This window comes from Pithys albifrons, chromosome Z (genome assembly GCF_047495875.1).
Source record: "Pithys albifrons albifrons isolate INPA30051 chromosome Z, PitAlb_v1, whole genome shotgun sequence".
In the NCBI taxonomy this organism is placed as follows: Eukaryota; Metazoa; Chordata; class Aves; order Passeriformes; family Thamnophilidae; genus Pithys; species Pithys albifrons.
This window is the reverse complement of record NC_092497.1, coordinates 78,467,836-78,493,033: the sequence shown is the minus strand read 5'-3', so window position 1 is coordinate 78,493,033 and position 25,198 is coordinate 78,467,836. Positions and strand designations below refer to the sequence as shown.

Below are 25,198 nucleotides of genomic sequence, written 5' to 3'. Positions count from 1 at the left end.
AGCACAGAACCACAGTGACTGGAAAGAGTCTGATACACCCAAAGATATAATTCAGTCTGTAGGGGTTTTTTAATAAAAAAAAGAAAAAAAAAAGAAAAAATCTAGGTTTAGAAGAAAGAATGCAAAAGAAATCCAACTAACATTTAACATTCAGCTTAATTTGAAACATTAATTATGTGTATTTTCACAGCTGTGTATATATATTTATTTTCATAGGCATATAAATAGATTGTGAAATCAATTGAATGAAATGACCTCTGATTAATTTTGGAAATGGATAATGCACATTCTAAAAGTAGTTAATTATTTATTTTGAGGATGGCAATTAAGAGGCCTCATGAGTAGCACACAGCTCAGATAAATTTTGATTTTCATTTGGAAACTTTAAAACCTAAAGATTTCTACAGGATTTTCAGAAATAAGTAGTTTGGACATGATAAAAAAAAAGTAGTGAGAGTTGAAATTACAGTAGAAAGGTTTTTCATGTGGAAAGAATTGCTTGATACAAGATAAAGACAAAAATACCATCTAAAACAACAACAAGACAATAAATAGTTTGTGATTAGGTCTGAAAATCATGGAAAATTTGAGTTCACAGTTTTAATGTTTGTGTTTCCAGGCACCCTATCTGAACACTCACCGTTTCTAGTGAGAATGACTGAGAGATATTCCTTGTAGAAGGAGCTGACATAAAGCAGTAAGCTTGGTGTCCGCATTGTTCGAAAGGCAAATGTAATTGCTTCCCTTTTCAGTGTCATGTCAGCATGGAAAGAAGAAGCATGAGAACTGGAATTTTTAGCTAATGTGTAGTATTCTTGAAAGTTGTATGTCACAGAAGTGCCAGTCCCGAAATAGGCAGAGATCTCTGAAACAAAATTATTTAAATATTTAAATTTCATGCACAATAATACTAAAGCACTTTTTTTGTTGGTTTTTTGGTTCTGTCACACAACTAAATAAAACATATTCTTGACTATGGAGACAAATATGAAAAATAAACATAAATGAAATTAGCATTTAGAACTACTGAGAAATGTAAGACTCAGCCTGGGCTACTTCAAAAGCTCATTTAGATGCATGTCTTAAATATCTGTTTTGCTAAGAAGTGCATTTCCTTGTATATTTTTTTCTTTACTGCTCATCCTAGTCCTCAAACCAAATAGATACTGGCTTCTAAGTATACTGCTCCTACAACTAAATGGGTGCAGCAATTTGAATCCTAACATATAGATTATACTTGGCCACATCAGAAACACGTATGTGGGAAAAGAGATTGGTCAGGTGGGAAAAAGGAAAGGAAAATACAAACTATGTTATGATCTTCTTATGGATGAAACACTTAGAGAGAGCCTTTCTATCTCTTTCATTTCTCACAGCACTTTTCTACTAAAAGTAATTGTCTGAGACCATCCTGTTTTCACACACAACCTTCACATTTCGGAAAATTTTCTTGAAATTCCTGTAATCTCGCCCAGTACCTTTTATAAAAGGTGACTAAAAGTTATTACTGTATGTCATCCCACACTTTTAGCAACAGAAGCCACTCTGCGGAATATTAGAGGGCAACTGTTAGTCATTTCTTCAGTTTGTGCACAGGAGGAAAACATTATTCTGCAAACCATGGCATTAGGTCCACAGTGGTAGATAAAGAAAGATGTCGCATGAGTCTCTTATTTTTTGTCATGGCAGTCACGTCTGGGCAGATGTACTCACTATTTTAGGGAAGCATGTTGTTGTGGCATTTAAGCTGCTTAGTACCTTGCAGAATGCATTTAGTACATGGAGGAACCAAGTAATTTTTAGCAAAGTTGAATTATATACAAACAACAAAATTCCTACATAAACTTCCATTTTTAAAGTTTAAACTTGATGCACTGTGATCATGCAGTAGTATGATACCTTCACCAAAGAACTACTTGAAGATGGATGTAAAAATGAGCTCAGTCCCATTTGCAAAGATCTCACTTTCTTCTTACAGCAAAAAGTAGATTTAAGTTCTTTTGCTTCTTGGTTTGTTTTCCAAATAGATTTAAGTTCTCCTTCTTGGTTTGTTTTCCAAATTCAGTTTTAGTTTTGAGATTAATATTAGAAAGATATAAATCTAAATGTTTTACCATAAAGATATAGTTTCTAGATTTACTATAGTATCAATGAATCAAAGGAGCTTCATGAAGATACTGATCCTTTCAGGTAATGTGGTTCCTGCTTTACTAGTGTATGTCGAAGTTAACTGTGGAGAAACTTATAGATATTGAAAAATTTAAATTACTACTAATCTACATTATGTAAACCAAATATTTTGCAAGCATTTAAGCATATCTTTAAAGAGCTGGAAAGGCCTTGATCTGAACTGCATGGTCCTGTTTTCAATAATTGATACATTGAAAAGAAATGCTTGCCTTTCTTACAGAATGGACCAGCATAGGCAGAGAAAGTGCAGTCACAGGAGAATCCACTGTATTTCTCTCTACATTTTCCACCATTATGACACAGGTTACCATAGCTGCTACAATGTCCAGGACAGCCTGGTTCTACTCCCGGTGTTATCTTTGCTCTCTCTTCCAGGTCAAGGGCCATTCCATTCAACCGTAAAGAACGAATGCATCCCAAGAATCCTTTCTGCCTGGATGCTGTTCCACCTGAAAATAAATTCATATGAGCTTTTTAGAACTTGAAAAATTGATATGTAAAACCTTCTTTATGTTTTACAGTCTCTAAACAGCATATTATGACTTTCCAAGATACAAGTCTATGCATGTGAAAGTATTATAAGCATCTTTAAAAGCATATCCGATTTCTGCTTTTATCAAGAAATTACAGTGAGCCCTTGAAGATTTAATGAGAAAAAAAGAGTATTTCACAACAAAATAGCAAGGTATGATGCATATTTCTACAAATTTACAAAGGAATAAGGTCCAGAAATTAGGTGGGGTTTTTTTAGCTTTTTTTTAAGGGGAAGGAAGAAGGGGGAGGATAGGAGAGGGGAGAAGAAGGAAGGAGGGAAGGGAACGAGAGGCAAGGCAAAGGGGAGAGGAGGGGAGAGGAGGAGAGCAAAGAAGAGGAGGGGAAAAAAGTAAAAGTAATAGGAAAGGACATAAGGACCAATGAAGTAAGGGGGTGGGACACTGACCAGCTGTACAGTTACACTCTTTCAATATCCTACTGACTGATAAACTGATCTCCGTCTGCTCTCTCTCTCTTTGAGTCTCATGGTATGGATCATGATACCTGTATCAATTAAATTCTCTTGGAGAAACTGACAGCAAATGGCTTGGACAGGTGCACTCTTCGCTGAGTTAAAAACTGGCTGCATGACCAGGCTCAGAGAGTGGTGGTGCACAGTGCTACACCCAGCTGATAGCCAGTCATTAGTGGGTTTCTCCAAGGCTTAATACTGGGGCTAGTTCTGTTTAATATTTTCATTGGTGATTTGGATGTGGGCCTTGAGTGCATCAGCAGTAGGTTCCCAGATGACATGAAGTTGGGTGAGAATGTTCATCTGCTGCAGGGTAGGAAGGCTCTGCAGAAGGACATGAACCAATGCTATGAGATTCAATAAGGCAAAGTGTTGGACCCTTCACTTCGGTCAAAACAACCCAATGCCAGGCTGCAGGCTTGGGGCAGTGGCTACAAATCTGCTTCGTGGAAAAGGACCTGGAGATGCTGGCTGACAGCCAGGTGAACATGAGCCATCAGGGTGCCCAGGTGGCCAAGAAGGCCAGTGGCATCCTGGTTTGTATCAGAAACAGTGCAGGCAGCAGGTCCAGGGAAGTGATTGTGCCCATTTATGTGGCACTTGCAAGGCCAACCCATCCCATCAAGTACTGTGTCCAGTTATGGGCCCCTCACTGCAAGAAGACATTGACATGCTGGAGCATGCCTAGAGAAGGGCAATTGAGCTGGTGAAGAGTCTACAGAGTAAGTCATATGAGAAACAGCTGAAGGAGCTGAGGCTGTTTAGCCTGGAGAAGAGACCTTACCCCTCCTTACAACTGCCTGTAAGGAGGTTGTAGACAGGTGGAGGTTGGCCTCTTCTCAAAGGGAACATGCAACAAAACGAGGGAAAATGGTCTCATGCTGTGCCATCAAAGGAAATTCAGTTTGGGTATCAGGAAGACTTTTTTTCACAGAAAGGCTTAAACACTGAAATGGGTTGCTCAGGGAGGTGGTGGAGTCCCCAGTCCTGAAAGTATTCAATAAACAACTGGACGTGACAGTGCTGTTATTTAGTTGACCTGATGGTGTTTAAAGGTTGGCCTTGATGACCTTGGAGATCTTTCCCAAGCTCAATGATTCTATGATACATCTCAGCTTGTGTCTGTACTCACATATTTTGTCCCATAATGGAAGCTGTGTCCATTCTTCAGTAATAGGAAGGTTCATGCTCCTTAATACAGAGGAATACCAGCCAAGTCATACCTGACTACCAAGTGCAGGGGATAATGATATAGGGCAGTCCTAGGACTAACAAGAGCTGCTGATTCATTTGTTTTCACTGTTTTTTTCTTTATAGGGCATTTCCTGACAGGTAACATTTTATTCATCTGGATTGCTTAGCAAGGTGTGTAATCTACATACCACCTCTTTTGTCCTTTGTTGCAAAACTTTGATATTTCATTTGTTCTGCTTTAAAAAGTAAAAGCAGAAAATATCCACAATGTGTAAGATTGCAAACTATAATTCCCATGCAATTCCAGTTATCGTTTGGTTAAATATTTCAATGCAAAAATCATCCATTTTGAGCCTTTTTCATTTCAAAGTTTGTAAAGTTCTTGGCGTTACATGGAAAATCTTGACATAGATGTTGTTATTTGTAATTAGAATGAAACAAAAACATCTAACAATATGGCATTTTAATGTCATCTCTTTTAAAATGGCAGGGAGTTTGGAAGTAGATGATCTTTAAGGTCCCTTCCAATCCTAACCATTCTACAAGTCTATGGTCCTATGATTTCAAGGGAAGCTCTAGGCTTTAGTTTTTCTTCTGGTTTTGGAAAACCATAGTGTAAACAACTAAGGAGTGTTTTAGCCTGAGGAAATCACAGTCCCTATATGTTAGTGGCTGAGTGTTGGGTGACCAAGGAAAGTCTGAGGCATACAAGATGACACTTTAGTTAAGAATGTCTCTGCTAATGTCATTCCTAAGACACTGCATGTTTCATTTTTCTCTAGGTACTTTAGCTGACTTGAACAAACAAAACTGAATCTACCAATGGACTGTCAGTGGAAGTAGTCAAACAGTAAGTCTCATTACGCTCTCTACTAAAGAAAATTATATATAATTGAAGTCATCAAAGAATTGCATAAATAGTTGGGAGTTACAAAAATTTGCTTTATTTGAAAGACTGGTGAAACTCAAACACAAACGAAACTAAATACCATATTGATCCAAATAGCAATATTGCAGTTGAAGGAAGTTTATCACAGAAAATTTCCTGAAGTCTTAGTAAACCTGCATATATTTTCTTCAGGAAATGCATGACACAATGAATTAAAATCAATCACTATCATTTGTTCTGTTACACTTCAAAATAATTGTCTTGCCAGAAAATGCAACTACTAATACAGGATAATTTAGTTTTATCTTGTTTGGGGGCAAGGTTAGAAGGACCAGAGATCAACAAATCACCAAAATATTTAGAGAAAGTGTTTAGACTTGATAGAACCATTTACCCTTGATGCCTTTTGAGGCACAGGTCAGAATTCCGACCAGAGCACACAAGCCTTTCCTTTCCATTTAGTTTTCCCTAGGGATTCACAGTGTTTGTAGCTGCAGTTTAAGAACACTTGACCTTAAGTACATTCCTTCCACACACAGAGCAAATAAAACCTATGTTAATGTAGTATGATTTTCTCACAGCAGATCTAAACAGAAGTCAGTTTAAAAGTAGGGCCAACTTTACATGCTCTTATACTATACGTCATACATATACACTAGAAACTTATAAATTCATAATAAGGCAATATTATAGTAAGAACTGTACATAACACATAGCTCTATATAGCTTTTTAATAACTAAATAATCCTTTTTAACTCCATTTCTGCATTTTCCATCAGTTTATCTAAATGTGCTAATGTCATCTATCAACCTAAGAAGCTGTGGATGAAGAGAGATGATAGAATTTCCTTGAAATTACAGAAACATCACATCTTCCTTCAGCAGATTACATCCTCTCAAGAGATAGCGCAAACCTGGGTCCTTGGATTGTCCTTCAAACAAACCTCAAAAAAAGTAAACTTCTTTTGAAACCCTGTCCAGAAGTAACTATTGGCTAAGGCACTCAATTTGTAATCTCAAAATAGTGCAACACCATGGATTTTTCACAAAGGATCTCATGTCATCATACAAATTGTTTTCAAAACACCTGTTGTCATCTGTTTTTCCTCCCCTCCCCCACCCCTCCCTCTTTCCTTTTCATATTTTTGTGATGATAATTAGAAAATATTCTGTGGAGTGCCTACCTACAAAAAGCTGGCTGTTGAGCTGCAAACGAATATGTCCATCAGGTGGAGCGCTGTCAGACCTTTGAGGAAGCTGATCTATTTGTAAGGATGCCTCTTTGACATTTCGTTCAGCCTTCACATAATGCCACTGGTTGTCGTTTAAGGAAGTGAGTGATTGCACTATAACTTCACTAGGTCCATTTCCAACATCAAATGAAAAAATCACTTCAGAAGGAGCTAGAAAGAGGATAGGAATAATGGACTTTTAAATTGTTTCACAGTTAATTTGGTCAGAAAATCACTGAGTAGCAGAACAAATTACTTTAAGGTCTGGTCTACTATTTCACAGGATAAGGCTGATTGTTTCAGAGGAAAAGTTTATTTTTGGGGCCTACAGTTCACTTTTCACACTCACTGACACTGAGAGCAATGATTTATTCACAGCATGGAAGTAAATCTGTTTGTGAACCCCTAGAGAACAGAGCAGTCAAGAAACAGTGAAATGTGCTATCTTTGCTATTTTTCAGTTTAGATGAAATGTACATGCTGAGTGCCATTGTTAATTGTATTGAAATTTTCACCACTATAATCCATTCAGCATCTTTTACTGTCTACTTGCTTTTGTTATTTATTCCCACCGTCTCTACAAATATCACAGGCTAAATTTTGATGTAGTTTATAAGATTATGTATGCCGTGATTTAAATTTGATTTTTCTCTAGTAAATTTCACATTACACACCTTTATAGTTTGCTTAGAATATCATAACTGAATCTTTGCAGCACAAAATAATATGAGAAATATGCCAAAAACTGAAGATCTGAAAACTGTGAATATTCTCTCTGAAACTTTTTCTTTCACATATTCAAGGACAAGTATGTACGAAAACAAGTAATCTCTAAATAAGGGATTTCCATAATTTTGAATTATTAAGGATATCATAGCAGGGATATAGGTCTGATAAAATTCCATCAATCCAAAAAAAGGTTTACAACATTGAATTCTAATAGAAAAGTAAAACAAATATACGTATTCAAGGGAAACAGAGCAGTTTAAAATAACATTTTAAAGAGGAATTCACTGAATTAGAACAAAACATTCAATGAAATACTTTTACTTTCAGTTTTTAGAGATAGATTAGACCTACTATAACATTTAGATCCACTTTGGCCAACCTTTAGTCTGAGTCTGAGTAATAAATGAATTCTGCTTAAAATCAGTTTTAAACATTTATATGAAATAATTTATGTCTGAAGCCAGTTCCTCAATAAAATTAATTTTAGAATAAATTTCTTTTATTCAGACAAAACTGGGAGCTCAGACTCCATTGACTGAGGCGTAAAAGAAAAAAAAATCCAACCACAGAGTAGGATAACAAAAGAAACAGAAACTCCATGTGACTGGCTAACGAGAATTTCTGCTGAATGTTACCTTCTGCAGGGAAGTCTTTGCAATCCTCTGGATGCTGTTGGAGTGAAGCCTGAAAACACAAATTTGGCTTTGAACTCACTGAATGTGCCTATTAAATAGCATATCAGCATCTGATAAATAACGTTATTGTTTAGATTTTAAAGGCAAGAAAACATTAGCTCAGTTGGTTAAAACTTGGTTGTAATAATGCCAAGGTCATGGGTTCAATCCCCTGTGTGGGCCATTGACTTAAGAGTTGGACTCGATGATCCTTGTGGGTCCCTTCCAACTCAGTCTGTGATAAGTCTGTGATATAGAATAAAGATTTTTAAATAATCACTTAAATAATGAATTTTGTTAGTACCACTACAAAATCAATATAATCTGGAAAAACAAAAAAGGAAACCAAGCACGAAGTTCCATAGAGGAAGGCCCAAATAACAAGGATGGCCATATGATCATCTACTGTAATGTCTGAAGACTAACAAAAAAAAGTGAAAAATATAATCACTTAACTTTTTATAATACTTTAAGTATTTTTAGCTAAAAGCAACTACGTTGTACGTTTGAAAGAAATTTTTCTTTTATAAGAACAGTGGTGAAACCATCTGTGGAAAGTATGCTACAGGATGTATAAGGACTGAGTTCTGAAATTTGTCATCTTGCAAAAAAAGGACATAGCCAAAGAGCACTTTGGTTATTTCTTGGGCAGCAGAAGAGGATGCATACCTTGGTGTGCCTCAAAAATTATCCAAGCATTGCAGGGAATCTCATGACCGCAGTGCATTCAAACATAGGCAGAGCACAGCTATAGATTGCCAAAGTGGAGCAGAAGATGCAGCTGATGGTAACTCTGGAGAGAGGTTAGTGGCTAGCTGTGGCTAAAATAATTAACAGGCAGCACAGCCAGAGAGCTGTTCAGAGTATTGAGTGAGAGCATCATATGCGGAAGAAGAAAATGATTATAAAGTAATATGCTACAGAATGCAAAATCCAAGCATTTTCCGTAAAGGAAACTATTGAATGCCACTCATCCTGGGCAGTAAGTTGCAAATTTGGGCAGCCAAAGGCCATTAGCATCTGCATATTGGAGTCTTCTGAACTATTTTCAAAGCAATTGCAGAAGCCCAACCAAATCAGTACACCATAGTGTTCCCAGTGATGCTTTAAATTTCTGCTTAACTCATTGTAAATAAATTTCCAATGACCATCCAGTATAAAATACTCAGACCTTTGTCTAGACCATGTAACCTGTGGTCATACAATAGAGCGTACTATTCAGAGCTGAATCACCCTTGATGCTTTCAACTACTACTTCTGCAGAAGGTTACAGGAGATCGGGAAAAAGTCCAAATAGTTTTTATAATTCAGTGAAAAAAAAACCCAAAACAAACCAACCAACCAAACTCAATACCAAATCAAACAAAACCACCACAACAAACCCACCCACATTCACACCCCCCAAAAAAAACCAAACCAAAAAAACCGCAAACAAACAAAAGGAACAAATATCTTCAAGGCAATTTCCTTACTCTCTGTTTTAAAATACAGCTAGGATGTAACCTCAATTTGTGTAACAGTGTTCTAGAATATGTACACAGATGCACTGCAGTGTTTTTAACTTCATAAAATAGAGACGTAACTCAGCTTCACATTTCCTATTAAGATGCTTGATCTGACTGGGTACTTTTACAAAGTTAGACTTCAAGTCTAAAGATCACTAGTTCATAAATAAAAGAATTAAAGTCTGAGAATTATCAATAAAATGTTAAGAAAAAGTATTCCTAAATACTGAATGTCAAATGTTAATGTCATAATGAGTTTTCAACATTGTCTTACATGACATCTTCTTAAACAGTGACAACTGACATTTACATTATTTTTATTTATTGTTACACAAATAAAAGACATTAATTTGTGTGGACCTATTGATACAATATCAAGTGTAAGTTGACGATTTACATTGACATCTATTGGAAAGGAGTATATGATGATGAAATCTAAATGATCCTATACAAAATGAAATGTCCAATGTGATTTTTTTTTAAGAAAGGTACTTGTGATGGAAATGTATACTGCTTATTTCTGCTCAATATTTACCTCAGTAAAAACAGATAATTCTGGCTCCAATACAAACAGTCGTATCAATGAGTTACCTATGACAAGTCTACTCAGCAAATTAGGGTGTTTATGGAAGTGAAGAAATATCTCTACATGCCACACAATAATGAGATAACTTTGCTATTTAAATGCTGAAAATGCAGATGAATTCAGCTTTTTGTGTCTTCTCATGCCTCACTACTCACAAGTCATATAAACCCTATAAGTGTATAGTAGTTTGGATACTTATGAATGGATGGGACAAGTGACATAAGTTTGTCTCCACATTATTATGCTATTATTTGGAAGAAATGCTTATGCTCTTCTGACAAATATCTGAACAAATTTAGTTCTCAGAAGCATTCCTTTAATGTTTTCATAATTTGACTGTTTGTTTTGCAAAGGGAAAATCATTTGTCAGACAACAATATCATCATTGCTACAGAGAGTGTCTATTGATGCGTTGACCCAGTCCATTTTCTGTATTGCATGACACTTAGGTTATAATGCTGCTCTCCTTTAAACTGTTCACAGAACTTTAAGAGAAGGCAGTTCATGCTCTCTGTAAACATGACAAAAACAATGTTGAAAAACAGGTATTTTTCAAATACACCACTATAGTTAGAGATAATGAAAAACAAATTAATTAAACACTACACAATATTCTATAATTAAACTACCAACACAAGAACATAGCATTTTTTTTTCATTAACATAATACATTAATATGGACAAAAATCCAAGAAAGCAGAATATTTTACATTTTAATAAAAAATCATTAATGTTTTATAGTAATATTTTGCAATCTAACTTATATATTTATTCCTATATTTCTCTGGAAAATACTTGAGTCTGATAGTAAAATGGATATGCAAAAAATTGTGGAATTGTCTAATCCCAAGGTAAAAAGTGTTCTGAAGAACTCTCAGAGTCATCTGGCAAATATAAGACTTTTCAACCAGTGGCACATTTCAGATTAATCCAAAGCTTTATGAAACAATGTTTCATCCTTTTAAATATTTTCCCTTTTAATAATGAGCAATGTAAAACTAAAATATTGAGTCAACTAAGATAAAGGTTTTATTGTACATTGGTCATGTCACTGGATTTAATTGGATATTTAATTTTCTCATGTAACAAAAACTTAGTTTTGTATAGAAGGATAAGAATTTGTGTATCTATAAATGAAATTAAATAGAATTAAAAAAAAAGAAGAAAAAATGAGTAAGTGTGACTAGATTAGGATATTATTGTGCCACAGAAGATCTGAGTTACACATTGTGACTGATTGAATCTTACAGCAGCCACATAAAACACCTGGCTTTAAAATCTGGAAGGAGAGAATTTGGTGGCAGGAATGCAGTGAACATGGGAAAGAGAAATAGTCTGAGCATGTGGGACTGATTGCTGTGCTCTTAGATTAAGAAACCTCCAGGACAGAAAATATCTTTGAACAAATACTTGTATAGTCTCAGTGCTGGCATTTTTTGGATAACGATAAAGATCCACTAGTAGTAGAAGAAGTAATAAAGCCAGAGAATAATTTTGAAATATTACTCCTTTAAATTAGTTCTAATTTAATCAAACTCAAAGCAATAAATAATAATAAAAATAACAACCACCACTAGTCATGTTACTTACAGTATAACTCTATCCTTATGAAGTCTTGAATTCCCAGGTTCTCTAAAAACACTCCTGAGGAAGCAGTAGTTTTAAAGAAAAATGAGATATCTGCACTGAGTTCTCCATGGAAGGTGGGGAAATGAAGGTAGGATGTCTCTGTGTTGAACGAAGCTGAATTCCAAAATGTTCCTGTTTGTGAGAGTGAAAAATTGATAGATATAGTGTTATCTAATATTGCCAGTGTAAGTTTTATAACAAATAAAAAAAGGAAAGTGCCCAAGTCTAAGAGGGGGTTGGGAGACTGATACCTACAGAAGCTTCCTGGTTAGTCTATAAAACAAAAGGTAGGGGTTCTTAGAAACCCCCCAATCCCTGAGTTTCCATTGGTTTGATCCTCCTGTTTTTCCTATTCGTTAGCTGAGCATGGATGTCACTTCCCCTTCCAGAGGCTTTACCCAGTCCTGTCCCAGTTCCAGCACCTTCCCCTCAGAAGCCTTTGAAATCCTAGTGATTTTGCAATAAAGAGGTTCTCGCCACGCGTCTCTCTGAGTGAACAGACATCTCTCTCTCAGGGTCCCTGTCTCAGAGGGACTTGTGGGGACCTTCTCCTTTCCCCAGTGCCACATAAAAGTACTAGTGGCTGAGGGAACTGTGGTTGTTTAGCCTGGAAAAGAAGAGGCTTAGCGTAGACACTACCACTCTCTACAACCATCTGAAAGGAGTTACAGAGAGGCAGGTTCCAGTCTCTTCTCTCAAGTAAAAATTGATAGGGTGAGAGACAATGGTGTCAAGTTTGGATTAGATATTATGGGTTTTTTTCACTGAAAGGATTGGAAAGCAATGGAGCAGACTTCACAGGGAAGTGGTGGAGTCACAATGCATGGAAGTGTTCAAAAAATGTGTGGATATGGCACTTGAGGCCATGGCTTAATGATGAACATGATAGTGGTGTGAAGGTTAACAGTTGGATTTTATGAACTTAAAGGTGTTTTCCAACCTTGACAATTCTATGATAAACTAGTTTAAACTAAAACTATTTGTTATATATATATTTCATATAACAAGGAAAGAATGATGTTGTCATTGTAGTCCAGTGAAGTTTTACCAGGTATCACAAAGAATGTAGGACACATACCCTAGCAATTGCTGTAGACAAAAAAAATTACAAACGTATCTTCTTTAGTTGACTGCAATTTAGAAATTCACATGAATTCTTAGTTACTTAATAAAGTCAGCCACTTTTAATCAAGAAAAAGGTTGCAAGATCAGGCATAGAAATTTTCCTGGTTTGATTTATCTTTATTCTAGCATTCAATCGTAATTTGCTAGATTTTGTTTTTATTAAAAAAGCTTACATAAAATCTATAAACACACACTTCCCTAATAAGTACACAATCTTCATTTAAGGTGTTTGACTAGAAGTAGCATATTATTGCTGAATTCTTGCAGATGTATCTGTATTTCTTTTTTAAGCTATATTGCTTTCTAAATCAAATGAGGCATTCAGCACCTTCCTGTCTAATCGATCAAGGCCACTGCACATTCTCCTGATAATGTTGTGATCTGGGACTAAATGTTATGGAAAAGTAAAATTTTCGCTCCAGCCATATTCTCTTTTTAGGGTGGAAAGTGGGAGAAAAAAACAGAAAGACTGAAAATTTCTCTCTTTCCTGCAAAATCAAACACTATGCTACAATGTACTCAGAGGCCTAGTCTACAGCACAACAAAGCAATATCACAGTCCATTCTCTCACTCCTCTAGGTTTTTTTACAGTTATAGTAAGGGTTTTGATGCCACACTAAAAAACAGCATGGCAGGATTTTCACACATATTCTAACTTTCAACACTTAGGAATACTGCCAGCTATCACAAGTTAAAGCAGCCATCAGGACAACTTTTACATGGTAAGGCAGCTGCGAACAGATGGCTCAGGCTGGGAGAGGAAGGCATAGCTTTGCACCTCACTCCCCTGTGCTGCCTGATGGGATCCTTGAAGTTATCACCCTGTGAAAAGTGCTGCCAGGCAAAAGTGGCAGCCTTACATATTGGCATCGATTTTAAGCCTGTGTTCCTCAACTGTTTCTGGTCATGCCTCCCACGAAGCAAACTTCACAACACTTGTGACTCAAGTATATCACAGCTATTTAAAATAATGGGCTGGCTGTTACCAGTAATTCAAATGCAACAGGAAGTTTAATACTAGTAATTTATACAAAATTGGTACAACATTGTCAGCAATTAGAAGAAAGACAATAGCGGCAGTAACAGTCCAGTAAAGTAATGATATAATTTGCTTCAATGAAGCATTTGAATGATCTTTGTAAATCAGAATGGAGTCCTTGGGGGAGAGCAGGGTTAAGAAGTTTTATTTTTCCTCACTTAATTTACTGTCTTCTTTTTCTCAGCTCTGAAAATTCCGTGATTGTTATGATATTGTATCGATAAAGCAGGTTAAATATAGATCTAGGAAAAGTACATTAAAAAGTATCTTATGCTATTGTAAATCAGGTTGGGAAAAGAATTTCTTCACTTTACAGCATCTGACTCACTGTTTCCTATTTACCTTTCTGGAACTGCCAAACACCATGTAGTTAGGAAATCAATAATATTTAGCTTTTCATCCAAGCAGTAAGACTGCAGTCTTCCTATGTGTAAAAAAGGAAGATCCTGTTTCTTATAAATGATATATAATCATATTTATATTGAAACAATTATGTAAGTTTTTAGCATGTATCAACTCATCTTATCAACTTGAAACTGTAAATGAAAATGGGCAAATAAGAATGAGACAGATAAATTAGCCACTTTATTGTTTCAAGGACAACAAAACTGTCTCTTAAAACAATAGTGCAATTGCAAATTTTAGCATTCTTCAAGTTTTTAATCAAAACTGAAATCTGTTCATCTTGTATCTATTTGTCATGCTATCTCTAAGTGTTGCATTATTCATTCTTTCAGTGAGAAATTCCAGCAGGAATAGCAAGTGTTGAGGAGAGAAAATAAAGATCTTGTGTTGCCGAACAGTATTTTTTTACATAGCTTTTTTTCATTAGGTTTTCACCTCCCCCAAACAGGCCAAATCTCTAAGTGACATGACATATAATATACTACCCATCTCTTACATACTGACACAGCTAAGGCACAACGCTGTGAATCTAGATATGCCAGTTATATTCTCAAAGCAGCTATAGCTAGTGAAGATGACATTTAGTATGCCTTACATCTTTCCCATATTCTCCCTCTTAGAGGGATTTTGTGAAACATTTAAAAGATAACGAGAGAGCTTTCAGCAGAGAGTGCTCTTTCCTCTAAGAGCCAGCTCCTGTATCTCGTATGACGACAGGATCTTTGAATTTCACTAGAATGTCATTGTGATCAGATATGTACACAGAAGCAAAATATAGATCCTAACTACTGCAGAAAATGTGCTTATTGTAGATCTCAGTTAAATCATCAGTAGATTATTAGGATTTTGCATGTTGACATTGGTTTGTTCTGATGCATCTGGCCTCTTAAAGGGATCTTTAAATTATGTGATCATTCATTATTTGAATTATAATGGTTTTGTTTGGGTTTAGTTTGTTTCCATTTAGTGGAGCTTTGTTGTGTGTGTGTAAAAGTGAAGGGAGTATTTTGTTTTATTCCCATGCAAAATCAAGCAGGAAAGTCATCTTTACCTAGTACATGGTTTAGTTACATCTATTTCTTTTCATATTTGCCAAATATTTATCTCAGTTTTGCTAGACACAAACAATTTCCCTTCATCCAACACAGCAGAGAGGACGCCAGAATCCCTGAGAAGTGTGCTAAAATTTCTTCTTCTAAAGCTTTTCTCTGAACTTCATGAATTCTGAATTTCTTCTTCTAAAGCTTTTCTCTGAACTTCATGAATTCTGACCAGCTGGCAACTGTTTTACCTCTGAGAGTTTGTGAAGTTAACTGCCCCATCTGTATACCTACTTCCCACTACAGTGCAGTTTATTGTGAGATCCATAGATTAAAAGACCAGAAGGAAAACTGCAATTAAATTCAACCTCTGATATGCTACAGACTACATAAATTCCCTGAATCAATTCATGTTTGAAAAAGAGTATTTATTCTAGGAGAAATACTCAATTAATCAAATAAAAAAAATTCATGTACAGAAAATTTACAAACACTCTTACTGTATATTGTGTATATATATGTATTCACACATACTCAGTCCATTGGCCTAGCTTCAAATACCAATGACTGGATGACTTTATGATTTTATATCCTACTTTCAAGAACACTATTTGAAATTTCTTACTCCATGAAACTCCATTTAAGTTGAACATATCACCTCAGATTTTTGCACAAGTTCAGCAAAGAGATTTAGAGGCTTTCACTAAAAAAGAAAAATGTATCTCAACTTTAACATTACCCTTATATTCTCTTTATGTATTGCAAAGCTATAATCACAGACTGGTATTAAACTTCTTGATTATGCAGGAAGCTGCAAAGAGGATCAAAATAAAGTTGATTAGACTGAGGTTAGGACAAATATAAACTAATAATAATAATTAATAATGTAAAGCTAAATAAGAGGAAGAAGTGAACACTCAATATAGATATACTTCTGCTATAACAGTCATGCCCTGATTTCTCAGGCTATTGCAGAGACGTGAAACAGATTTTATATATATATTTTTTTTTTAATTTAGAAAATTAACTGTGCTGCTTTAATGACAGTATCACTTACAATTGGTTAATATGGTTAGTTGGTATTATATCCAAAGCTCACATTAGTTGTTGGTTTGGTTTTTATATTTAAATATCACACTGTGAACTCACAATGTAAGGCTTATCTGCTTGCATTTACATGCTTGCACTGTCATTTGAAGCTGAGTTTCTATATTTCCTTTACTTTTTTTTAATTCAACAAAGTATAAAACACTCAATTCTGACTTTATTAGAGTCTGTGAGTCTCACCTCACAAGTATTAACTTTATTTAATATAAACTCATATTGACTGACAATCTATCTTTACATTGTGTTGTACTATCCTTATTTATTCAGATGCATATAATGAATTTTATTTTGGGACCAAGAATCAATCTGATGCTGACAGAGCATAACTACCCACTTATTACACACAATTTTGTCATTTTAACTTTCAGTGTTTTGGATTTATTTTTATGTTCTCATACTTATTGGAAATTTGGGACAATAAATCAGACTATGTCCACAAAGTTCTTGTAAGAAAAACATGAAGAAGAATAAAACTCACTCAACAAGGAAGTTCTTTTTTTACAAAGTCGACTCAGAACTAAGTAACTCTATTAAAATTTAGTCAACATGTGGCCTTTTCTTGAAAAGCAACAAAATAAAATGGAGACAACTCTTCCTTTTTTTTTTCTAATGAAGATATAGAATTTCTACCTATTAATGTTCCAAAGGTTTCTTTCATTCTCAGGTATTTCAAAATATTTCCTATTACCTTGCTCAGCTGATATTCACTAATGTGATCCTTAACTTTCATTATATTTAGATGTACCAGCAGTCCTGCCACACAATTTATAGGTATATTTTATTGTACTGCAGAAAAGGGATTACAGAAATGAATTTGTAATGAATCAGTAACATATTTTAAAGGTGACAGAAATGTGTGAGCACTATTCATTATGTGCAGTGCTGAGTGTCACCAAAGCAATTGACTTAACTTCTTTAAATGGATATATTCTAGAATATGTCTATTACTTTCATTTCACATTGGCATGCTATAAATACAGATAGCTAACATTGTCATGAATGTTGAGGAAAAATCATTAATATCTGAAATGTAATTTTTATAAATTTATAAAATAAACTATATTTGTATTGATTCTGCTATTTTTCTTACAGAAGGCTACTCTTTCCTGCCTTGCTGTACCAATTAAGGCTTGGGTTTTTTCTAAGTATATAACACGCTTCATTGACAAGATCAATCCATAAAACTTAAAATAAAGGAGTCAGGTAAAATAATACAATGTTAAATAAAGGAGTCAAAATAAAAAATGTGCAATGATGAATAGGCCATTTCTGCTGGACTGCATTCAAGTTATGATACATGACTTTTCAGAAGTACCTAAATTAGTAACTCTTACTTGGAAACTTATTCAGGGGAGTGCAATCTCCTAGAAGGAATAGGTTACTGATGCAATGAGAATTTGTGATCTTTTAGTTTTGAATAATTTAATGAAGTACTAGATGTATTACAAATACAAGTATACCTTCTCCTCAATGTTTTTACATGCCATGCTACTCAGTTATTTTGAAGAATTATGTCTGTCAGATAGGACAAAAACCTTCTTAGTACAGGGCATTTGCTGTGAAGTACAATTTTATAATTTAGTTTAAGAGAGTGCCATAAGAAAAAATAAAAAAATAATACTCCCCTCTGGAGAGTACTCAAATTACAGTGTGAACTCAAGTATATCTATTCCACCTTGTTTGACAGCACTTCTGAAAAATGGGTATTTGCTACTAGATCTTTATTGCATTCTTCACCTACCCAAAGGTAAATGTCATTAAAAGTACATTTAATTAGGCTCTCATGGGTATCTGCAATCTGAAATTAGAATTGAAAAAAAATCTTAATAATGGTCTGCTTTCTTTCTGCAGCTTCAAATTGCTGCTAGAAGGACTGGTCTGGCAAGAGAGTTTAGACTTACTTCATCAGTTTTGCCTAGCATAACAGTTAACACGTAGGACTCAGAAACTACTAGCAAGTCATAGTTTTTTACATTTACTATAAAACTGAACATTAAATAAAATGTTGATTATAAAGTCTACTGCTGATACATAAAGACGGTTGGGAAAAAAATCAGTAAATAATATATTGTGTATTTATAGTCATGTAATAAATAATTATATTATAGATGAAGAAATATACTAATATATCTTAATACAGAATAAATGTTACATATATATGATCTCATGCATGACATATTACAGAATCACAGAATCAGTCAGGTTGGAAAAGATCTCTGAGATATTAGATCTGGATACCACCATGTCAACTAAACCATGGCACTAAGTGCCACATCCAGTCTTCCCTTAAACACCTCTAGGGATGGTGACTCCACAGCCTCCCTGGGCAGTCCATTCCAATGCTCAACAACCCTTTATGTGAAGAAATTCCACCTAATGTTCCCCCTGAACCTCCCCTGGTGTAGCTTGAGTCTACTTCCTCTTGTACTCTCACCAGTTGCTTGGGAGAAGAGGTTGAACCCCACTTGGTTACAGCCTCACTTCAGGTAGTTGTAGAGAGTGATAGGGTCTCTTCTCAATCTCCTCTTCTCCAGGTTGAACAATGCCAGCTCTCTTAGTGGGTCTTCATAGGACTTACCCTCTAGACCTTTCACCAGCTTCACTGTCCTTCTTTGGACTATATTACATATCATGCCATAAAATATTTATCATTATAGAGTATGATAATTTCATAATATGGGTAATACATATTATATATTGTATATTATAGATGATATAAGAGATAATATACATAACATGTAACATACTCATAATTTTTTCTCAACGAATTTCACTTTATTTTAATGTCAAAATTCTACGATTTTACTTTTTTTCATAAATTCTGTGTTGTTTTCTCAATTTTAGTCCTTACCTCCCTAAATACATGATCACTTACAAGTTTTATGATGTAAATGACAGAAGAATTGCATTATTACTGCAGTTATTAAACAATCAAAATTATTCTTCTTTTTGCAAGGTACTAACTGTCATTCCCACTAACTGTTACATTCTGAAGTCTTTTCACTGGCCTTATTTCAGTTAAAAATTCCTTCTTTTTGAAGTCAAATGCTACAATGTATGACATTACAAAAATGTTTCTTTGACATTCAGACTCATTTCTCGTGCTTGTTCTCATGACGCTTTAGAATCCTCTATTACAGCTTGTGTAGAAATACTGTGATGCTCATCATCAGTATGAAATTTTGCAGCAATTCAATCACTCAGATTAAGCAAACATCAAATCAAGTGAAGGAGGTCAATGAGTGTCAGAAATGTCTGTCGGTTTTAGTGATTACTCCAGGGAAGCCAGTTAACTTCTATGTTTTAAGATTTGTCATATCTGAGGTCAGGTTATGTAATTAATAGTAGCTGGGAACTTGCTAAGCAGTGGAACTCAAATTCCCACTTATTAGTACTACAACAGCTCTAAATGCTTCTATTTCCTTCCTGTCCTTGTCCCTGGTTTCATTCTCCCTGGCCACAATGGAGATCTGCTTTTGTGAGCATGGCCAGTCAATTAAGGAAGGTGGTTATTTCTCTCTATTCAGCACTTGTAAGACAACACCTATGTATGGCTTCCAATTTTAGCCCTGTAGTAAAAGAAAACATTGAGAAACATGAGCAAGTATTGCGGAGGCCACCAGGGTGTGTTCTGCTCTGGAGCACTTGCCTGCCCATCAGGCTGAAGGAACAGGGCTGGTTCAGCCAAGGGAAGGAGAGATTTTCTGGGGAACTTGGAAGCAAACCCTGAAATCTAAGGGGAAATCAATAAGAGGGATACAGGGTCTTTGTGTTGGTATAAAGTGGGAGTATCAAAGACAAAGGTTATAAGTCAAAACCAAAAAGTTTAAGACTTGATTCAAACAAGAAGTGCAGGGTCTATTCATGAGTGATTCAAACCCCAGTTTGACAAACCACTGAGATGCCAGGTCTGAATTCATGGCTGATCCTGCTGTAATCAAAATACCTCTTTAGGTCATTTCCCTCTGAATTATACCATAATTCTATATCATAGCCCCATGACTTATCAGTTCTTTGATAGGTAAAAGATCAATTCACAATTGGATGTCAGACAAGTGAAAAGAAAGAATCCAACAGGGTTTTTTGGTCTTACAAATTTTCATAAGAAAATTAGAATGCAGTGCAGTAACACACATCTCTTAAGAAATCATCCAGGTATAATTACCCTGACAAGCCACGGAGATGACATAAAGATAAATACATGCTAATTTATATTTATCTGTCTATGCAGTTTCCTGAGTGAGCCTAAAAGTACAGATCAGTACTTTTTCACTGGTATTCATTTCCCCTTTATTATACCGGCTGAAGAAATTCGAAATACAAACACAACATCATATGATGAAGGAGTAAAATCACAAATGAATAAAAATAGTTATTTTTAATTATTTGAAAAAACAGAGAAGTTGATGAAAACTCATAGTGTAGCATGGGATTTAAAGAAATTAACCTTACTGCAATAACTTACTCAACTGTATATCAAATATGGCCCATTCAGATCTTCAGTTGAGTTCTTTGGGGTGATCTATAGCATTTCTTCTCCTAATTTTTTGATTGTCCTGTTTACTATTAAACATAAACCAAACATGTTTTCTTTGCAATTGAAGATGGAAATTAACGAAATCAGAACTATCATCACAGATCTTTAATAAGGTATCAGTTTTGCTCCAGATGTCACATTTCCTTTAAATTATTTCTTCCCACAGGATTTTTTTCTGGTTACCACATATACGTATTCAGGATGTAAAGCCTGAAATATTGTGTAAATTTATAAATTTTAAATTTTTATGCAGAGTCAAAATTTTGCTTATAGTTATTGCATACACTGGATTAATCTCCCATACTGTTGTTTTCCTAGCTGCATAAATATTCAGAGGAGATGATATGTGTCATGTTTTGTGATGGAGACATACATATCCAGTGAAGGGTATGTTTCAAAGATATGGTTACCAGTTATGAATTCACATCCGTGCAATACTTTATTCAAAACTTAATTCATATTGCTTAAAAGCAAAATATCTGTTTGAAAACTATAAAAACAGTTTTTGTTTTCACTACGGATGTGTATGATGAAAAATATATTTTTACAATTCTACCCTGGTTTGCACTGGATTATGGCATTTTCCTTTCTAATTACAAAAAGAACTGGGTGAAATTTTTACATAAGTCTCTCTTAGGCTAGTAGCAAATAACATTTAACATTTATTGCAGTCAAAATACATGGTTAAGAAAAACTCTGAAGTTGTTACTTACTATCACCACGGCAAAGCAAAGGCCCCAGTTTGTAAGCTGCTTCAGAATTTGGTCTGTCAGTATCTGTGACTACAATTTCAGTTACTGGTAGGTGCTCCTTGTAGGAAAGGAAGCCAGTATCATTAGTCCTGAAAAGGTAAAATAAAAGCCAGAGTTCTAAATGTTTCCAATAAATATTTCATTATCATTCATACATTGATAGGGAAAATAAATGCCAAGAAGTTGCATAAATATATGTTTGATACAAAAAACCCTCAATAGAAATGTATGCTTTGGTATTGATACTGTGCTCATATGACAAGATAGAAAGCACTGCATAGGAAGTGGGCAGTTTTCTGGTTGTTTTTGTTTGCATAAGCAAGAGAAAAATCTTCTTGACATAAATGGGTACATAACTGGTTGCCTAAGTCACTGTATTTGCTCATGTCAGTGCTGCGGGTGCACTATAATTGACTGCCTCATCACTATGGGATGTTTAATGGCTTAACATAATTTTCAAGTAAGCTTAATGTTTTTTTTTTAACCCTGGCAAAAGTCTAAAAAATCCAATAGAAATGTACCAAGTAATGCTGACTGTACAGTATTTGTACAGTATATGCTAAAAATATGAAACACACAGGAAAGAAAATATGCAACCTAGTACTCAGAGTACCTGTAATCTTAGACCTAATTCCTTATTTCTTAGTGTCAGAACCAAATATTTAAATTTCAAAAGCATCAGTTTTGGGCTTAAAATTCCTTCTTCCAAACCCATGGAAATATTCAGGTACTCGGGACTATTCTGGAAAATTCAATTTGCCCATTCAATCCATTAATAGTTGAATCTTCCCTTTAATGGGCAAAGCAAGTACTCCAGAAAAAAAACTGTACAAACTCAGATGGCAGGTAATGTAGAAGTCACAGTGCTCAGAGATTAACTGTGTGACACACCTCCGCAAGTAAACCATGTTTTCATGAGAATGTGGATGGGCTTAACAGCCTAGTTTCTCAGTATACATGCACTGGGACCGTAGTTACTTTTTTTCTCCTCCCTTTCCAAAAGTCATCATCTTTCCCCTGCATACAGTTTCTATTTATCTGTCTTGGACTACAGTGCAAAAAAGGGACACTTTATTCCCCAGTAAACTATTTTTCTTAAGTGAGTAATGCAAACCATAATTTTTAAATGTTAATTTTTTATGAGGTGAGGTACGTCAGGTTTCTAATCTAGAACTCAGAAAAAACCTCAAAACACCGAAAGTGTTTTCTTCAGTAAAACTACACTGCAAACAAAAGGGAACTGACTAGAAACCTGTTCTGCAGAGAGGATTTGCAATTTTTAGATGTTTAGGACCAGATTTAAAAAAAAAAACAAACCAAAAACTTTGGTATTCTAGACTTCTTGAGACTTAAAGATTTTGATTAGTCAAACAAGAAGTTTTAGATTTAAATCTATGTCCAATGAGAGGAAGTTGTAGACTGCAATCAGGTCTCTCCTCAGTTACATTCCGTATTTTTGTTACACACAGAGGCTTTCATGGAAAAGTTGAATTTTCCTTTACAGGAACTTTAGTAAAGTCGATTATGATGTAATGATGAATAGAAATAAATCCTTACTGGTTTTTAACATGAATTGTGATGCCTAAGAATAGCACTTAACTACCTCTGTCAAACTTCTAAATGTGAAGGTTTGTTTTTGCATTTGAAAACCGGGGTGGTTAGGACTATATGAAATGTGAGTACTCCTACAGTGTAAAATAATTTATAACAAACAAAAATAAGCCTAAAAGAAGTTAGTAACGTTTTATTATTCTTAGTTCCAGAACCCATACAAAAACCACATGAAGGACCTGGAGAGATGGGGAAGCCTGTGGTCATTCCAAAGGAGGAGCAAGAAAAAATGAAAGAAATGTTTAAAATAAATCAATTTAATTTAATGGCAAGTGAAATGATTGCACTCAACAGATCTTTACCTGATGTCAGGTTAGAAGGGTAAGTACTTTGTGTTATATTAAAAATGTTCTTTTATTCAAGTGAAAAATGTGTAAAGAGTAATCCAAAGCAATAATTCAGTACTGTAAGATATAACTGTTCAAGCAAACAGTGCGAGAATTTCCTGTAAATAAGATGTGTGTGTGTGTGTGTGTGTGGCTCGGCTTCGCGAACGAAGATTTGGGAAGGGCTGTCCCCACGTGCCCTTCCAGCCTGCGCAGTGGATTTCAGGTGAGGCTCAGCGTGCACAGAACTGGCCCCACCGTTTCAGTCCTGAGGTTCATCTGCCACAGCCGAGCGAGCTTGGACAGTGCCAGTGAAGTCCTCAGCACTAGAACCTACAGCACCTGGCATTTCCCATGAGGTCTCCCATCCAAGTACTAATCCAAATTAAGATGGATTTAACTATAAAACCAGAATATTGATACCATATTTTCAAAAACACAGTGTGCAGCTGGTTTTCTAAGCTCAGAATGCACATCATACAAGCATAACTTCTACCTACTTTTCCGCCCTATGAACAGGATTTAGTCAACTGTTTTCTACCAGTAGCCTCTAGGGAACTAAATTCAACATTAATCACAAGTACAAAAGTGAGTGTACACAAAACCTCTGCAACATTGAAGTCACTGGGTGTCTCCACTTAAAACTATCAAAAGTTGATACAAACAAAACCATAAACCCTGAGTCATTATATTTTCAATGTAATACATAATCAACATCAGCAATTTACTCAAAATGGCTATAGTGAAGACATACACATCATTCTATTATCTACTTTATTTACAAATATGTTATCATTATAAATTAGTCCATGTATGTGGGCATATATTAAATGAATGAAAAAATTGAGCAAGAATATATTACATATACATATTCAAAATTTTGTCTCAAAATGCTTTAATCTTACAATCATTCTCTGCCTGTTGGGAATTAAATATTGTTTTATTTTGGTACAGCATAATAATAGGGAAATTTCTAGTGTTCTGTATGTTTCTTTAATACCTTTACTGGAACAAGCATTGCAGATATCACTCTATAACTTTTATTGCAAATGCAAAATCTTTTCTGCAGAAACTTTTGAAGCTTATAAAGAATTGTTCTTTGACTAACCCTTTGTTGTATTTTAATTTCTGTGTTTGCTGAGTTCCCTGCTCATGTTGAGAGAACAAGTATTTTCTAACTAAATTCACTAGTTGCTCCTTTAAAGAAAAGGTAAATATCTAGCTTGAGAAGAAAATTACACACATGAAAAGGTTCTCAAGTACCTTCCTTACATACTTCTACTTTCACAAAACAGATGTTGATGCATTTTTTAAAATGCTTATATAAAATATTCACTGAATTGGATTTATATGAGTTAAACGGACCTCACAAATTTAACGGCTTAGAATTTTCTTCAACAGAAAAGTTTTAATTTGAAAAGTCACTCTATTCTGTAAAGTCCTGTACTGACTGGAGCTATTGCTGAGAATTCTGTATCTTATCCTCCTAAATGAATAGGTTGTTATGGTTCACCTAGGTGGGCCTAAATTTGGGCTCTGAAGTTTGGACTAGGCCGAAGCTGTCAGCTGACTTCAGCTGGGCTGAGCTAACAGCTGACCTCTTCTAGCCAGTAATTTTGTA

At 35.0% G+C, this 25,198-nt stretch overlaps 1 protein-coding gene across 1 annotated transcript in view; it reads right to left on the bottom strand.

Moving 5' to 3' along the window:
* The window catches only part of CNTNAP4 (contactin associated protein family member 4), a 198,582-nt gene that overhangs the window by 11,203 nt on the left and 162,181 nt on the right, over positions 1–25,198 (bottom strand). Inside the window, exons 15-19 of the mRNA XM_071580071.1 lie at positions 21,602–21,729; positions 11,596–11,766; positions 6,464–6,682; positions 2,400–2,639; positions 641–865 (exon numbers count right to left, since the gene is read on the bottom strand). Of these exons, the coding sequence (XP_071436172.1) occupies positions 641–865; positions 2,400–2,639; positions 6,464–6,682; positions 11,596–11,766; positions 21,602–21,729 (983 nt within the window). The remainder of the gene's footprint in view (positions 1–640; positions 866–2,399; positions 2,640–6,463; positions 6,683–11,595; positions 11,767–21,601; positions 21,730–25,198) is intronic.